Source organism: Trachurus trachurus (assembly GCF_905171665.1).
Source record: "Trachurus trachurus genome assembly, chromosome: 12".
NCBI classification, from domain to species: Eukaryota; Metazoa; Chordata; class Actinopteri; order Carangiformes; family Carangidae; genus Trachurus; species Trachurus trachurus.
In genome coordinates, this window is record NC_139908.1 from 10,496,954 (window position 1) to 10,515,255 (window position 18,302).

Genomic DNA, 18,302 nt, shown 5'->3' on the forward strand with positions numbered 1-18,302 from the left:
AAGAGGCATGTTACATGGAACTCCATGAGCTAAGATAGCATGTCTCAACTGTAAATAAAAATAAAAGGAAGATCTGGGTAGGTTATATAAGCTCTTGAGATCTTCATATGACCTAAGTCCTCTGTCGTCTATAATATGAGATAAAATACGGATACCAGAGTTAGACCATGGGGAATAAATAATTGGTTTCCTCTCCAAGCATAGCAGCTGATTTCTAAAAATTGGTGTCTGCGTGTGCCACTGCATCTCCCAGCCACCCAATTTCTCCACTTCCCGCCAGATCCGTATAGAATGGGCGACTATAGGGCCAAATTTTGTTTGACAGTATCTGGAGGGTAGACCACAAAAGGTTAATTCTTCCAATTTGTAAGGAGAAACAATATCCTGCTCCATCTGGAGCCACGAAGGGTTCACATCTTGAAAGAACCAGTTTCTTAAAGGGCGGAACATAAATGATAAATAGTATAAAATTAAAATTGGGCAACCCAAATCCCCCTAGCTGTTTGCCCTGCTGAAGTACCGTACCCCCAATTCTAGGTCGTTTTCCCGACCACAAAAACTTTGCCACAAGACTCTGGGTCCTTTCCCAATAGCGGACCGGCGAAGCTATTTCATAGCTGTAGGGGCCAGTGCCCGGTGCGATGGCCCGTGGCCCTAAATATGTATAAATCTTCACTCTGTTATTAGATTCAGAAACAACACTGCAGTTTCAGCCTATAAAAGGAGGCTGTTGGAGTGGGTCCCAATGGCTGCTGTGCACTTTTATAAGCCTTAAATAAACTGAACAAATGAGGCTGTTCCTCAGACAAACTAACAGTGTCATAATAAACCCATCTATGTTTTTGCTTTCTATCCCTATTCCTTACAGGGACCAGATATTTTCACCAAAAACAAGACAGCTCATGATCTGATTGGCTGTCAGTGTGATGGGACTGGACACACACTCAGACTAATTCGTGAGCAGAAGCAGAAAGGGTCTGGAGGAGGTCGGAGACACATGCAGAGTTCGACGCAGATTAAACATTTTGAACACGTTCTCAAAAAAATTACCTATTTTTCTCCCATCGTCACTTTATTTTTCTCTCCAGTAAAATGTTTCCACCAACTTTCCTGGGGGTCCTGGTCTGCGCATGTGCTGTCTCAGCTGCAACCGAGAATGGTAAGAGCAGGGGTGCCAATGGGGGGTTGAGGGGGGCTTTCAGCCTTTCCCCTTCTTTAATCTGTGTAATGTGGATTGATCACTGACAAGGCCACCACGGCTGCCAATTTCAGCTGCGTGCTGCAATGTAAGTTAGCCTAACTGATGGAACATTAATCCTCTGTTTTGCTGATGTTTGCCGCCTTATGTAGGAACAGTTGCGGGAATGGATTGGGGTCACTATGAATCTGTGGAGGTCTTGACCTCTCAGGATGTAGGTAAGAGCATGGTTTCTCATTTAAAACAACTTCTGTGCTTGTGCTTAACATTGTTTATTATCATTTTGTGTTGTACATTAACATGCCTTGAAACGTATTTATGTTACTGAACTGATTTATGACAAAAAAAAAGCAGCTGATTATTGATAAATCAGCTAATTCTATTAGCTCTAATATAGCAATATTTTAATTACATTCCAACTAATTAGTGTTTCTTGTTTAGACTCAGAATAATTGAACAATTACCATTTGTATCATTGGTTTATTAGCAGGGTTAATCTTTCATTCTGATTAATCCTCCAATAAATGTATACAAAAATATTTGCACATCACTTTTTGATCTTTAGTTTATTTATTGTTTGTTCCAAATGACAATTACTCTCTATCAGTTGTTCAATTTGACTTAAAACAAAAGTTATGTCAATTGTTTGATATTCTGATTAGATATTCAATTTACTATAGTAGAAAACTAAAAAATATTTCTGTTTGCGATTCTGCAGCCAGTAAATTTTTTCTACAAAAAAAGTGACTTAAGATTCTTATAATTTACACTTTTTATTGTGTTTTATATTAGGCTATGTATTGATCCATAAGAAGATATATTTGAATTTTGAAGAACTCAAAACCATCTCAGTATAGTTTCCTATCTCGTCTTTGAATTGAAATCTTTATTGTCCACTGCTGTGGAAATTCATCTTTGGCCTCATACAAGATAAAAACAGACATGGTCATTCACAATAGGATACACAAAAACACACAAGACACAGGACACACAAGAGCTTCCCACACCTTTCCCGTCTGTTAAGAAGCATAAAAGGATCCAGGTGAATAAATAAATAAATGAATAAATAAGAGTAAAATAAGTAGTCAATAATGAAGAAAAATAAAATAAATAAACAGCTCTCAATATCAAAGATCCTGATTGATTCGTTAATTTGGTTTAATTTGGTTTAGCAGGACAATTGATGTAGGTACAAAGGATTTCTTAAAAATGTTTCTTGTTGATACAGGGACCCTGAATCTCCTTCCTGATGGAAGTCTTTCAAATGCATGATTTAGAGGATGTAAAGGATCCTGGGCTATCTGTGAGGCTTTCCTCCTAGTCTGAGTCATGTAAATTTCTCCTAGCTGCCTCTGGGGGTTCAGTATGATTTTGCTAGCTGTGTTTATAATTTTTGTAAGTTTACTTTTGCTTTTGGCCCCCAGGTTCCCATACCAACATGTGATGTTGTATGAGATTATGCTTTCCAGCAGACTGGTGTAGACCGTCTTCAGCACTTTCCTACTAACCTCAAAGCTGTTAAGTCTCCTTAAGAGAAACAGTCTCTGGGTTGCTTTCTTGAAAATGTGGTCAGTGTGTTCAATAAAATTCAAATTTCTATCTAAGATGATACCAAGATATTTAAAACTACTGACTATCTCAACATCTTGGCCTCCTATTTTAACTGGCTGACATGTAAGTTGTCCAGCCTTGGCCCTCACAACAAGTTCTTTGGTCTTAGTGGAATTTAGGAGGAGGGCGCTCTCCTCACACCAGGCCACAAGGCGGTGTATATGATCAAAGTAGGCCTTCTCCAAATCCCCATTTCCATTGACCATTAGACCCACCAGCGCCATGTCGTCCGCATATTTAATTAGACTAAACTGACTATCGCAGATTTGCATTTCATTAATATAGATTGAAAATAAGACGGGAGACAAAACGCAGCCTTGTGGCACTCCTGTGTTTAAGATAATTTCATCAGACATGTTACCCTGTACAGAGACTCTTTGAGGTCGATTTGTTAAGAAATCCTTGATCCATAATATCAGGTGACCATTTGTGTCAAGTGTTGATAGGCGTTTTAAAAGAATGTCAGTCCTGACAGTATTAAAAGCTGAACTAAAATCAATAAATAAAATTCTGGCATAGGCCTCTGAATGTTGAATATGCTTACTGACCTTGTGAAGGAGGGCTAAGGTGGCATCCTTAGTACCTCTATTTGCTTTATAGGCAAACTGTAGGCTGTCTAGCAGATGTGAGTTTGCTAAGCGACCCAATACTACCCTTTCCATGCATTTACATAGAATGCTGGTAAGAGCAATAGGTCTAAAATCATTTGGTAGGACAGGTCTACACTTTTTAGGTACTGGGATAATTGTGGTTTCCTTCCATGAAACCGGGACTGTGTGTGTGTCGAGTAAGGTTTGGAACAGTCTAGTAAAAACACCTTTGAGTTGGTAACTGCACCCAGCTATGGCCCTCCCCCTTAGACCGTCTGGGCCAGGTGCTTTGTGAGGGTTAACCCTGGCAAGACTGCTAGCTATCTCCTGTTCATTTAGGATGATGGTATTCCAGACAGGGCTAGATACTTGATCAGGGCCAGCCCCATCTATAATTTTATCAAACCTACTAAAAAACTGATTCAATTCATTTGCAAATGAACTGTTACTGAGGGGTAAATGTTGCTTCCTGATCTCTCTACCCATCATGTTATTAAGACTGGTCCATGCCTTACGAGCATCCCCTGTAACAAACTGACTCTCCATTTTATCTCTATGTTGTTGTTTAGCTTTTTTAATAATCACTCTTAGTTCTCTTCTTTTTTCTTTAAAAACAGTCATATTTCCATGAGCAAAGGCAGCCCTTTTCTCACACAGACACCTCTTCATTTCCTGAGAAACCCACACCTTATTATTGTCTTTTAGCTTCTTTCTGGAGCACTAGTTACAACAGGTAACTACAGGTAACTACAGGTAATGTGAATAAAAATATGTATTAACAGCCTGATTAAACAGTCTTTAACTGTTATTGGCCTATATCTGGACGCTCTCTGACTCTTTTTCTTTCTTCAGACCCCATAAACAAGATTTGCCTATCCTTTCCCGGGCGGTACCCTGATGACTATGTAATTGTCGTGGAGAATAATAATACCAGCCCCCTCCCAGAAGCTGGCTCCCGGAGGCTGGAGGTCTCAGAGGAGGCTCTGCTGTTCCTCACCGGCCCGGTGTCCACCATCTTCATCCCTTCCTTCTACACCGTGGTCTGCCTCATCAGTCTGCCCATCAACATCTACACCGTGGTGGCCTTCTCCCTGAAGATCCGGCCCAAGAAGCCGGCGGTGATCTACATGTTGAACCTGGCCTGTGCGGACCTGCTCTTTGCCGCGCTGCTCCCCTTCAAGATCTTCTACCACTTTAATGGCAACAACTGGGTGTTCGGGCCGCTCATGTGCCGCGTGGTCACCGCAGCCTTTTACTGGAACATGTATTGCTCTGTCCTGCTCATAGCTTGCATCAGCGTGGACCGTCTCCTCGCCATCGTCTACCCCATTGACTCTCTGTCTTGGAGGAAGCCGAGGAACTCCATCATGGCCTGTGCAGCCATGTGGATCCTGTCCCTCGTCGGCACCGTGCCCCTCGTCCTCTCCGACCAGACCTACCACCTCAGTCAGCTGAACATCACCACGTGCCACGACGTCCAACCTGTTCACGAGCTGATCTGGAACTTCAGGATCTACTTCACCACCCTGAGCTGCGCCCTCTTCTTCCTGCCGCTGCTCGTTACCCTAGTATCCTACGCTCGTGTGATCTGGTCTCTCAGCCGGGTCCCAAAGGGAATCATAGGACGCTCGCGCAGAAGAAACAGAGCCGTGGTGATGTCTGTCACAGTGCTGGTGATATTCGTGCTGTGCTTCACGCCCACAAACTGCCTCCTGCTTGCCCACTACCTGCAGTACACTGCAGACCTCAAGAACTTGGACAGCCCCGTCGGCTCCTACGCTGCCTATCTGGTCTTTATGTGTCTGGGAAGTCTCAACTGCCTCCTCGATCCTTTGTTCTACTACTTTGGATCGTCCCAGTGCCAGGAACAACTGGCCAGCGCCCTGGGGTGTCACAAGATCTCAGGGAGCGGTGGCATCAGTCAAACCTCATCTGATCCATGCAGATCCAGCGCCAGACCGATTCTCAAATCCAGACAAACACAAAGCTCCAAAAACAATACTACAGTCACTGAAGTGGACTCTCAAACAAACCTCAACAGCCAGTGCAAGAAATTACTGGTCTGAGTAGTTGTAGTAGTAGGATAAGCACCACTTCACTTACTCTCTTTGAAGGATTTATATGTTATAGCTTATATGTTTTTCTCTCATCATTGTAAAGGAATGTCGAATATCGAGATGTAACGTCCCAGTTGAAATGCTTTTATTTTTGCACCATATGTACAAAATCTTATGACACAAGTCTATACATGTTACGTTTAATTAAGTTTGTTGTATCTTATTCTAGAGAAAAGCTTATTTTTTCAGGCACTCGTTTTACTTTGTACTTTTTTTTGAAACATGAACTTACAACATTTCTTCTCTTTTTTCCTGTAGAGTTTTATAGACACAAACAACTATGTGAACAATGCATCACTTATAGTTATAAGGTGTACGCTGCCACCTACTGGTGTACAATGTGCAGTGCTGAATATAAAACTGTCACTCTACACACCTCTGTCAAGACTCTTCCTTCTTCCAGCAGATAGCGCTGATTAACTAAAAATGAAAATGAACAGACTGAATCACCTCTGACGCACTGACTGTGGCGTATCGATGTCTATATTGATTAATCAGACAGTCCGAAACCAAATGACTCATGAGTTTTTGTTAAAATAAAAGTCAAATTACTTTATAGCTATTTGGTGAAATGACAGGGAGTGTTTTACATTTGGTTTTGTCAATGTTCAGCTTCTTTAAGGTGACGAAAAATAAGATATTGATGGTGAGGAGATGGATGTGGCGTTATAATCTCAAGATTTTAAATCACTAAAGACTGTTTGGCTGCTTTTCACACACATTTACTGTATTTGTGCATTCATGCAGTAACATATCACTTAACACACACACCTACACACAGATTTACATGTGAAGGAAAACTCTTCATGAGATCATGCAAGTTCTTCTATATACGGTAAGTGCATTATTGTCCCTTTTTTGAGTTTTGAGCTGCCCTTTAAGACTTTATCAGGTGAAATGAATCATGGTCTCTGATCGTGTGTTTTGTTTTTTCAGTAACCTGGATATGATGTTTATCTCCTGGCAACTGCCGTCTATCAGAAAAAACTAGCTGAGTTCCTCAAAACTGGGATAAGATCTTTCTAAAAATACACCACAACAGGCCCAGTCACAGGGTAGCCTACTGGTGAGCATGTAAACACAGTCATCACACAAAAAGGTTTAGGAAATACCCTCACCTCGATACTACTGTGTTTCTCAAATTGTGTTATTATGAGGCTTAAACATTTATTTTAAATTGATAAAATAATCACAATAGGAGGGCAACTATACTAAGATTTACATATTGAATATGTAATAACACTATATTCTAAACCTGTTAGAAACTGGATTAATGCCATTTGTTGACATATTAGATCAAACTGAAGCAATTGTGTGTATTTGTATATGCTTACATTGTAGACCTAAAGTATAAATCCTATAGCATGTTGCTATTATATACATTACAGAAAAGTGTTTATAAGCTACAAATACAATTCAGAGCCTAGCTCTAAACATATATTTAGCATATAAAAAAGTTTAAATGGATATATAAATTCTACTAGGAGTATTTAATCATGTGTAATCTTAGGCTATATCTTTAAATACCCGGATTATGTGAATGTGTGATAATAATAATAAATCATCTTGTAGGTGACATTTATGGCAACTTCACTCTTGATATATGATAGCTTATTATGTTTTAAATTACCATTAGTTATATTTACTGGCATATAACGGTCACATTCAATCAGGTTTTATCTGATATTGATCAGCAGACATCACATAACGTGACGAAAATAGGGGAAGGAAAGAAAGAATTGCACACTTGAACCGCCGACAACATCCTGATAGGCGTGTCTGTCTGAGTCGTGTTAAGTGTGGCCACGCGCAGTCACCTGACCGGATGACATCACACAGGTGGCAAAACCTGCTGCTGTTATGACGCGGATCACCGGAGCTGCAGCTGAGCACAGAGAGGTCCGACCGCACCCGCGGGCTTGACTCCAAATATCCGCAGCCATGAGCTTCAGGTCGCGATGGCTCCAGCTGCTCCTGCTGTCGTGCTGCGTTCAAGGCTTCTTTATGCAAGGTAAAGTGTGCTCTTTTGTTTTCAGCGCTGTTGTTGTTTGAAATATTCAGCACTGAGAGATTGAGGATTAAAAAAAAACAAACAAAAGAAAAAAAAACCGTCGAGTACAGGCCTTGTTTGTTTGGTGTGTTGTGTTTTGGTTCTGGTCGTCTTTAGTTTTAATTGTCTTGTTTGACAGTAAGAAATAATCACATGGATCATTTTAACAAAGACGAGTCAAGCTGAGCTGTGGTTGTCTAAGTGCTGGAGGCTGAAAGAAACTGGGTCATGTTATGTGTCGTGTGTTGTGTGAGTCCAAACCGGTTTCGCTTCTGCTTTTCATGTGTTTTTTCATGTTGCACCTCAGGACAAGAGCGAGGCTTCTCGGGCACGGAGACCAACGAAGGCTTGTGGGTCACCCCCCAGGCCTACCAGGTCCTGAGCAGCCGCCTCACCACCGTCTTCCTCCCCATCGTCTACATCGTCGTCTTTGTCGTGGCGCTGCCCACCAACGCCATGGCCGTGTGGGTCTTCCTCTTCAGGACCAAGACCAAGCACCCGTCGGCGATCTACATGGCCAACCTGGCGATGGCCGACCTGCTCTTCGTGATCTGGGTGCCTCTGAAGATCGCGTACCACTTCAACGGCAACGACTGGATCTACGGGTCCGGCCTGTGCAAAGTGCTGGTGGCGTTCTTCTACGGCAACATGTACTGCTCCATCGCCTTCATCGCGTGCATTAGCATCCAGCGCTACTGGGCCGTGGTCTACCCGTTGTCCCGGCGGCAGAGCAGCAACCGCCTGGCCATCTGCGTCTCCATCGCAATCTGGGTGGTGGTCTGGCTCCTCACCATCCCCCTCTACCTGTACGACCAGGAGGTCCGCGTGGCCAACCTGAAGATCCGCACCTGCCACGACGTCACCAGGCCCCGTGACGAGAAGATGGCGGCGGGCTACTTCCTGACGATGGGAACTCTGGGCTTCGTGGTGCCCACCGTCCTGTGCATCATCTCCTACGTCCTCATGCTGAAGACCCTCAGGAACAGCATGTCCGACCCGGCCATCGGCAAGAAGCGACGCAAGGCCGTGGTGCTGATCGTCACGGTGCTGGTGATGTTCCTGCTGTGCTTCACGCCCAGCAACGTCATGCTGCTGGTGCACTACGTCCTCCTGCTGAACGGCGCCGTCAACAACGCCTACGGCTTCTACATCACCACGCTGTGCCTGGCGAGCCTCAACAGCTGCATCGACCCGTTCGTGTACTACTTCATCTCCGAGGACTTCAGGGACCACGTGAAGAACACGCTGCTGTGCCGGAGCGAGAGGACGGTGGAGAGGATGAGGGTCTCCTTCAGCGCCCTCAAGTTCTCCAAGAAGAGCAGCGCCTACACGTCCGATTCAGGGAACACGCGGAGCTCCGAGTGCTGACCAGCTCAGCTCGTCTTTTATTTGTTACGCTGAATTGAAGCAGATTTTCCTCCAGGAGAGTCGTCTGAAGTGATGACACCTTCCCGTCCTCCTGAGAAACTCTGAGCTGTCTCAGTTCTTTTTAAATAAATGTATTTTTATATCATTTATAACCAAAGTTTTTATCACACAGAGTTTTTTAGTTTTATTTTCATGCACTGGGATATGAACATTTGTCTTCATTTCTGTTGTCATTTAACTGAGATGAACTCCTTGGTGTCCATATAGGCAAATTTCATAATGTTATGTATCTATGTTGTAAGTGTTTATTTGTATGACTATATTCTACGGTGTGCCAATAAAAGTTACTGTATTTGCCTCCATGTGACACTGTTTAGTTCACTGACCCCTAACCTGTGATCACAGTCTGTTGGAAAGGTCGAGCTGCATGTTCCTTATTTTGACACAACACCTCTGACATTCAACCTTTATAGTCAGTGTTTGTGTTGCTCTTATGATCCAAGTCAGACTACAACAAGATATATATCTTTTAAAAAATAGACGATAGTCAATTCTTTGTGGGATTCATGAGTCTAAATGCTTGTTAACACATCAGAAATGTTTCTGTATTAGGGAGGAGTAGAAAATGTCATTACCTCCCTGAAATGACTTGAAGAGGTGTGAACTTTGGTCATTTACAGTTTATTTAAGGCGAAATCACAGTTTGTGTGTTTAGGTGGGGTTTATTAAACTGTACAGAGAAAGTACAGTAGGAGCTGGACTATAGATCTAAAACAGTCTTAGTTTCCAAACAGATCTGAGAAAATTCGTTTTTCTATGTTTTATACTTTATATACTATTATACATATGCAGTCTGTCTGGAGCTTGTAGAATAAAAAACAACAGTTCAGATTTATACAAGATTAGGGAAAACATGGTGATGTCAGTGTTACTGTTGTCTTTTATTTTTATATGATAAAAGCAGATAGAGTTCATGGCCTTAAAATAATCAAACAAGCTTGACACAGGAACTGATTTCATGTAATTTCAATAGAAAAGGATAAAGAACAGTATCTGTTGAATGTCACATTAGTCATCTAATAATGTTAAATACTGTTAAGTTGAGTATCAAACAGGTTTAACATCTGTTGTGCCACACTGTGTAAATCCTGTAATAAAATAATGGAAATACTCTGTTACAATCACTTTCTAAGCAAAAGTGGTTATCAATAACATCAATAACGTGAGTTTAGTGTCTTCACTTTGTCCCATATTATAAAAAAACTGAAAATATTTGGGTTTAAGGCTGTAGGTCAAACAAAACATGACCTGAGTACTTTGTCATGTTTGAAGAACAAACAAATGGCAGGTTATGGATTATAGATGATAGATAATAGATTTTAGATTAGCTGAAGTGTGGAAATCAGATCCACACAAATCCAGCAGCCCATAATAATGACCCACATAATCAGTAAATAAACACTTTGGCACTTACTGTCTGTGTAGGTGTGACTTGAAACAGATAATGTCTTATCTGTTGTGCACTTTATTGTTTTTTTATTATTTTATTTTAGCCTTAGGTAATGTCCTGACTTGTGTATTGTATTTTTTCTGGCAGTGGGACAATGAGAAACGGCATTTCGATTCATTTGTATATTATTATATGGTTGAATTGACAATGAAACCTTGAACGTTGAACCAGAAGCTGTTTGTGAATTGATTGACACATTGATTGTAAATCTGTTACACAGTATCGACACACCTTGTCTCTACTGGGCTGAGTTTTAATCTGTGCTTCTATTTTTGGACTCATCCTGCTTTTATCGGGGGAAACTCGCCACCAGCCTCTGATCACAGGACAGGTAGGCGGCAGGCCCGCTCGTGCATGACGTAAGCGCGCGCACAGACAGGTAGTCTCGGGGCGTGTCTTCCTCACTTGGAGAAGTTTGTCAACCGACATTTAGGAGATCATTTCGGGGACGCGAGCACAGAAAGAGAAGTGGAGTGGAGTGGATACGTGTTGAAACAAAGAGCACAGACATGGATTTAAATCGATTATTGACGCTTCTGTTGATTTTCTGCTTCACAGCTTCAGCCGTCGCAGGTAAGCCCGGAAGTCCACCTTGCAGTTTTTATTTTATTATATGAAGAGCTGAATGTGACGCAGTTTGTCTGATCTAAACAGATTAATATCGATATATTATTATCAGAACCTACTCGTGTTCCGGTGTTTTCATGTAAATGTTTATGCATGTGAATAAAGAAGTGAATAATTGACGGAAGTGTTTTTTATAACCTTTGGTCGCGGTCTATTTCCGAACAGACAGACAGGAATGTCGGGAAATGTAGGCAGAGCTATTGATTATTTATCTATCAGTGATAGCCTACATTTGATAGCCTGTTTCAGTCTAAAAAGCAATAAAATATGTTTTTTTGTTTTGTTTTTTAAAAAGGTCTTTAATTTGCTCTCTGTTCTACTAAAATAACATATAGGCCTATTGATAATCAAAACAGTTTCTAATCTATATTCTATAAATTCATCAATTGAATCAATGGTTTCAGCTCTAATATGAGTTCTTTTTGTTAATTTTAAGGTAAATCTAAAGGACGGGGGTTCATCGGGGTTGTGGACCCTGAAGACTCAAATCAAGTCGTTGTGGACCACGCCACGGCAGAAACGCTGAAGAGCGGCCTCACCACAGTCTTCCTCCCGATTGTCTACATCATCGTCCTTGTGGTCGGGCTCCCCGCCAACGCCATGGCGGTCTGGGTCTTCCTCTTCAGGACCAAGAAGAAGCACCCGTCGTCCATCTACATGGCCAACCTGGCTCTGGCCGACCTGCTGTTTGTCATCTGGACGCCGCTGAAGATCGCCTACCACTTCGGCGGCAACGACTGGACCTTCGGCGAGCCGCTGTGCAAAGTCGTGGTGGGCTTCTTCTACGGGAACATGTACTGCTCCGTGCTGTTCATCGCCTGCCTCAGCGTGCAGAGGTACTGGGTCGTGGCTCACCCGCTGTCGCAGCAGAGGAAGAACAACAAGGTGGCGGTGGGCGTGTGCGTGGCCATCTGGGCGTTCATCTGGCTCACCACCACGCCGCTGTACCTGTACGACCAGACCGCCAAGCTCAAAGACCCCAACGTGACCACCTGCCACGACGTCAACATCATCAAGGACGTGGAGAACCCGTTCCCCTCCGTCCAGCTGCCGTACTACTACTTCATCTTCATGGGCATGGTGGTGTTCCTCGTCCCCTGCGTGGTCATCGTCGTGGCGTACATCCTGCTGCTGCGGACGCTGGGCAACAGCATGGACGACAGCTCGGCGTCCAAGAACCGGCGGAAGGCCGTGCTGCTGATCGTCACCGTGCTGGTGACGTTCCTCGTGTGCTTCATCCCCAGCAACATCATGCTGGTGGTGCACTACTCGCTGCTGAAGGACGGCGTCATAAACAACGGCTACGGCTTCTACATCACCACGCTGTGCCTGGCGAGCCTCAACAGCTGCCTGGACCCGTTCATCTACTACTTTGTGTCGGAGGACTTCAGGAACCACGTGAAGAACACGTTGCTGTGCAGGAGCAGCAGGACTGTGGAGAGGATGAGGGTTTCCTTCAGCTCCATGAAATACTCCAGGAAGAGCAAGTCGTTCGTATCGGAGAGCGGGAACACGCAGAGCAGCAGCTGTTAGCCGGGCGATGCCGATACTGATACTGATGATGCAGCATCATACAAAGCTGCGTGGCACTGGGACACTGCAACACTGGACATAAGGCCTGTAAACTGAAACCAAATAACCTCAAAAGCATCAAGGGGCCAAAGATGAACTTGAAATGTGAAGCTGGTTTTGCTGGTAAGAGGTTTTGGTGCTGAAATGTGAAACATGAATATATGATATATGTGTATATGGGTGATTCTTAGACTACGGGCACTTTTAAGTTCTTTGGTCATATTTAAAAAAATACACATCATATTGTATAAATTCCACTTTCTTTGTCAAACTAACAATAAAACCACCTTAGAAAAAATGTACCACCTTTCTATTATAATTTTTTCATACTTTTCAACATTCTTACAAGTGTCAAAATCACTGTTTTACCCTTGTCGCGCACCCAGACTTTTAAACTTCAACAATGAAAATAATGTTTAAAAATGTGATTTATTTGAAAACTACTAATGTGCCTGAATTAAGTATCAGTAAAATAACTAAAACACATTATAGTGTTTAATGTAAGACAGCCATCAATATTATTTTTTATCCAAAATATAGCTGTCGCACAGTATCATGGTCATTTCCACCACAGCACTGTAATGTCCCCTTAAAAAAATTCTCTGAGAGATTGTATGGATGGTTTCTATGGCAATGTACACTGACATCAGAGCACATGTTGGACATGGAGGGAATTTTCAATTTCATCAACAACTATTGAAGAAAAATTAAGATAAATGTTGCTCGATCAGTATATATATTTATTGCACGTCATTTCCAAACATGTTATACCTTCATAGGTGTTTTTTTTAAGTTTTTTTTTTTTAGTTGAGTAAGTGTATTTTGCATACATGAAATCCTAAGTATCAATTCAAAGCTAATCAGTTAAGCTAGTCTGCATTTTTTCACAAAATACTGTAGAAATGTCATTTCCACCACCATCATTTCCACCACATTATCCTCTGTGGTGGAAAAGAAAGTAGTGTGGTGGAAATGACATTTATGCTTAAAGTCCAAGTGATATGGATTGTGAGAGTAGTTATTTTTTAATATTACATATTAAATTAACATTAATCAACATTAATAATATAATCATATGTTATATTCCATTTATTTATATTTTTTTAAGATGCCACGTAAGACAGCAGCAGAAAGGTCACAGGCCTATAGGGACTAAATACATTTTTGTCATCTATTATTTGATGGAACTTAGATATTGGCTTTTAGACTACACTACAACCAGGGATGGTTTTGTTTAATGACAGTTTAAGAAATGTTCAAATAAATGTCTACTGTTTCTATACATTCACATTAATTTGTTGTCATTTCCACAACACCCTGTCATTTCCACCACCAAAGACATTTTAAAAAATTATTGTAAAAGTTCTCAACACACATAAAAGAAATCTCCACAATTTAAAAGGTCATGATCCACTTTACATAATAATTCAAGTTATTTATTTTCTAAAAAGCCCCTACCCAAGCAATATTAAATTCCAGATGTAGCAGGTGTACAATTCAGCAGTTGGTCCTTAAGAGATTGAATTTATTTAATTCATAAATGTATGATTATTGTGTATTATGGAAAAAATGGTAAAACATAGTTACAAAAAGGGTCTCAGATAGTTTTAGAGTGGTATAAGTTATTTATAATTGAATAACAGTTGTATATTGAGATGTGGTGGAAATGACATTTGTTCATCGCAGATCAGAAAAAATGTACAAAATTAACAATTTGCCTTGTAATCTAAGTTTGTCCTCTTACAGATCTTAAAACTAGACAAACTATTTTAACTTATGAGACTGTGTTAGGTCAGTTTTGAATAACTTTTTTTTTTTCAAGTTCACATGGCTAAAAGTGCACCTAGTTGAAGAATCGCCCATATATGTGAATGCAAAGAAGGCAGACAAATGTACTTTTGACTGACTAGTTTACTGAATTTAAAGCCAATGACTCCTGTAATATTAACCTGCTGTGCACAGAGAAGTGTCTAACCTTATGAATTATGACTTTTTATCTCCTCTTGCCTATTCAGCACATCCCTTCCCGCAGCAGGTTTTGATTTCTTTTTTTAAAGCCACTTGTGTGTGTGGACGTGTTTTGAAGTGATGAAGAAAATGTTGTTATTATTGTTACATATAGATTTTTTTTAATAAAAGATGAAACAACATGACACAGTTTCTGTGAAACTCGTTTTCTAGTATTGTGCAACAACCTCTCCTGTCGTGAGTCACCGCCCTCGCTGATATCATGCAGCCGGGAGAGGGGACGGAGACGTGACTCACTGTCGTGGATTACTATCTGTGCCTCATGGAAATGTGAGGAATGTGGGGAATGTGTTGTAGAGGACCTGAGTGTCAGACCAGTTTCTTTCAAGCCACATGTTAATGTTCACTCGGGTGTTAATGATCGTGTTTTCTGAGGAAGAAGCAAGGACGAGAGAAGAGAAGAGAAGAGAAGAGGGGCCTCAGGAATGTTATAGCAGGACATGTTCAAACAGATCGTCCTCTCAAACCGGTTTCACCATTAGACCATGTTGCAGCCCACTTTCCTGTAGGTTTTGACTTATACCTGTAGCTCATATAATGTGTAGTACAGTCATGGCTCTTTATTTTCAGTAGAAACACAGCAGATTAGTGTCAACAAAGAGGTTTTGTTGACAGTTGCACAAAACACCTTAAAGTTTCCATCAAAGCTGACACTTAAGGTTTATTTTCTCCTTAGCTGAGGGGATTTACTTGGACATAATCTCTTAAAACAATGTCTTAGTTAATTTGCATCAGTGAGAGATACTTTTCATTTAGTCAAATTCAGCTGTTTCCATGGAGAGTGTTTGTTCACAGGTATTAGCTTGTACCTGTTCATCCTCCTGTTGTTTCGATGGGAAAGCTTAAGGGTGGATGTTTTATTTGAACTTATACTTTAAGGAAAAACCTTAACTGAAGATGTTTTTTGTGTCCCTGACCTCAGGATCTCTAGATAAGGAGCAGATGTGTTTGAAGCAACAACCCCGCCCAAAACAGTCCACCCTCCCCCAGGTATATAGGACAAACACACACACAGGGCTGTGAATGGTTGATGGCTTCCTGTTTAACGACCGGTTGTGGCAGAGCTGTGGGCCGTGTGAAGAGGTAAATGATTGTTGCGTGGAGTGTCGTCTTACCTTTTGTCAGCACTCTCAGTAGAAAAACCTTCTTGTTTTGTCAAGCAGCTGTGAGGGGACAGGGCAGGGCCACTCCCCGGCCACGTTACATTCACACACAGCTCCTTTCAAAAACATTCCTCAGTCCGACCGTGTGACTGTAGGACAAAAAAACACATATATTGGTGAATCACATGGTGAATAACAGCTTAATAAAGTACAACACCAGGAGAAAGGGTTGGAGTGCAGATTATACTGTAGGCTATATGTGTGCTAGAGGAGGTTAGTAGGTTGTGAAACCTGTCGAGTCAACACCGAGACCTTGGTTGTGATTTGTAAGAGTTGCTGAAGGGAGTTTGAATGCGTCATGAATTATGCAGCCGAGTGACGTTTTAGCTGTAGCAGAGTTTATGACCATGAACGGGAGGACACGTTACTTATTACACGTTTACCTGGCACAGCTTTGCTATGGCGGCCGTGAGAGGCAGTGCTGGTATTGTAGGAATGGACAGTCAGTCACATCATTAGATTATGTAACTGGGTAACTTATCTTAAAATGCACACGGAGTAACTTCTAATGCTTAATCATAGTGATGTCATAAGGGAGTGTAGGATCATGGGAGTTGGTCATGATGTTTTTTAATCAATAGCCAAATTATCCACAGAGGTGACCTTGTCTACATAAGAAATAGGCCTACTGAATAAAGCAGTTTCACCTTAATCCGCTGCCTGACATCAGCTTTTTTTTTTTTTTTTATCTCTGAAAACTTAAAATCACTTAAAGCAGAAGTAAGCAGAATGTTTGTGTTAATATAAGTCTTAAATAGTTATATCTTCTGACGGCAATCACTTAGTTCTAAGTGATTGCCGTCAGAAGATATAACTCTTCACAGCAGAGCCAAACACTCCTGAGTGTTTGGTCCGAAACACGGGTCTGTCAGTCACTGCTCTGCTGTAAGCCGAGGAGAAAACTTTCCTTGTATCCTACAGCCTTTATCCAATGAGGAGAGAGAACGGCATAAAGGGGCGGTCCTCTCTGTGTGTGCAGCCAAGGGATGCGCATGAATGTGGTGACGTAGGGACGAGGGCGGGCACTGCTAACTCCATCGGCTGACAAGAAGTTAGCCAAAACGACCGGATTGCTTACTTCTGCTTTAATAGCAAAGACAGTTAATAGTAAGTCCTTCTTCCAGTTTGTGTAGCCTATAGCATATAGAAAACAACCAATAAACGACCGTACCATACATGGTTTTTGCTAGCTGTGGAAATAGGAAACATTCAAAAAACACATTTATATAACATGTGTCTGATTACTTTTAAATATTTACATATGCTAATATCTTTATGCTAAATAATAAGCTTCCAGAGGCCAGCTTATCTTAATTTAGCACAAGCTAACAATTAGCCTGGCCCTGTTCAGAGATAACCCACCACAGGCACCGCAGAGGGTCAACTTCCTGTCACACACATGTAGTGTACATGTGGTGGTTTTGTGTTGCACATTTCTGCCATGCAACATTTACCGTATTGTCTGAACTCACTTCTAAATTGCAACAACCCAGTGACCACAACATCAACATATATGCACGGTAGGCTAAATGTTTGTTCCATAGCATGCCAGCATGTTGCACAACAAACCACTGTTGTACAAACTTCACTGCACACACAAACTGTCGAAATGAGTCTTTTCACAATCTTTTAGGTTAAGAAAACACACACACAATACACATGCTATCACCAGACATGGGAATAGAGTGTGAGTTTATTGAATGAATTCTCGAGGCTGCATGATTTATCTCATCATATAGTATGTCAACAGTTGAGCCTCAGGTAGTTTCTGATATGTGCATCGTTGTTTATTGTTTCCTGACGTGTTGAAACCAAACAGACGTGGACAACAAGGAGGTGGAGACTCCTGACCTAGAGAAACACTATAGCTACTGTGCTGTAACACTGCATTTCCTGTGAGATTCCTGCCTACTAATCTGTCAACATAATTTAATTGTGTAGCTCCAGATAGTTGGGAGGGAGTGGGATTCATCTGTTTAAGTTTTATTATGTGTGAGTGAAAAGTCTAGTTTCCATGAGGGTAAAGAGGTCAAAAATAACATGAAAACTTAATTAAATGAGGAAATCTATGCAGAATGAACCTGCTGATTTGCACATTGATCTAAAAAACTAACACTGGCATGCTTCAAATCTCTAATTTATACATTCACAGTTGTAGATTTTGCATCACAAACATCTTCTGCTTTTGTTTGTGTTGAATGAAGAACTCTTCCAGTAAGAGCATTCATTTTTTTTGTCCCCAAAAGGGAGGATGATAGATTAGTATTGCGCCCACGCATCATTCTGGGGGTGCAGCTAAAAGACGCCCATTCATGCGTGTGAGTGAGAGGGTCGGCGCTGAGGAGAGAGAGAGAGGGAGATCGTACGTGCTAACGTGTGTGTAATCGTCCTGACAGATCACACCATCGACTGTCAGCCACTTCTCAATTGGAGCCACTGAGTGAGTGGTTCAACAGAGCAAACCTCAA

The 18,302-nt window shown here is 41.6% G+C and overlaps 3 protein-coding genes across 3 annotated transcripts; all 3 read left to right on the forward strand.

Annotated features, from left to right (window-relative positions):
• Positions 1 to 1,092: 1,092 nt before the first annotated feature.
• Positions 1,093 to 5,465, forward strand: LOC310995081 (proteinase-activated receptor 1-like; the record flags this gene model as incomplete). The annotated part of the gene is made up of 3 exons (XM_083984010.1): positions 1,093 to 1,159; positions 1,351 to 1,416; positions 4,252 to 5,465. The coding sequence occupies 3 exons, from the start codon at positions 1,093 to 1,095 to the stop codon at positions 5,463 to 5,465; spliced, it is 1,347 nt and encodes a 448-aa protein (XP_083840136.1).
• Positions 5,466 to 7,440: 1,975 nt separating this feature from the next.
• On the forward strand, positions 7,441 to 9,012 carry f2rl1.1 (coagulation factor II (thrombin) receptor-like 1, tandem duplicate 1). Its single transcript, XM_083983738.1, has 2 exons — positions 7,441 to 7,527; positions 7,874 to 9,012. The coding sequence occupies exons 1-2, from the start codon at positions 7,458 to 7,460 to the stop codon at positions 8,932 to 8,934; spliced, it is 1,131 nt and encodes a 376-aa protein (XP_083839864.1). The 5' UTR covers positions 7,441 to 7,457; the 3' UTR covers positions 8,935 to 9,012.
• A 1,887-nt stretch (positions 9,013 to 10,899) lies between these two features.
• f2rl1.2 (coagulation factor II (thrombin) receptor-like 1, tandem duplicate 2) lies at positions 10,900 to 12,759 on the forward strand. Its single transcript, XM_083983737.1, has 2 exons — positions 10,900 to 11,017; positions 11,508 to 12,759. Exons 1-2 carry the CDS (start codon positions 10,954 to 10,956, stop codon positions 12,602 to 12,604), a joined length of 1,161 nt encoding a protein of 386 aa, XP_083839863.1. The 5' UTR covers positions 10,900 to 10,953; the 3' UTR covers positions 12,605 to 12,759.
• Positions 12,760 to 18,302: the final 5,543 nt, after the last annotated feature.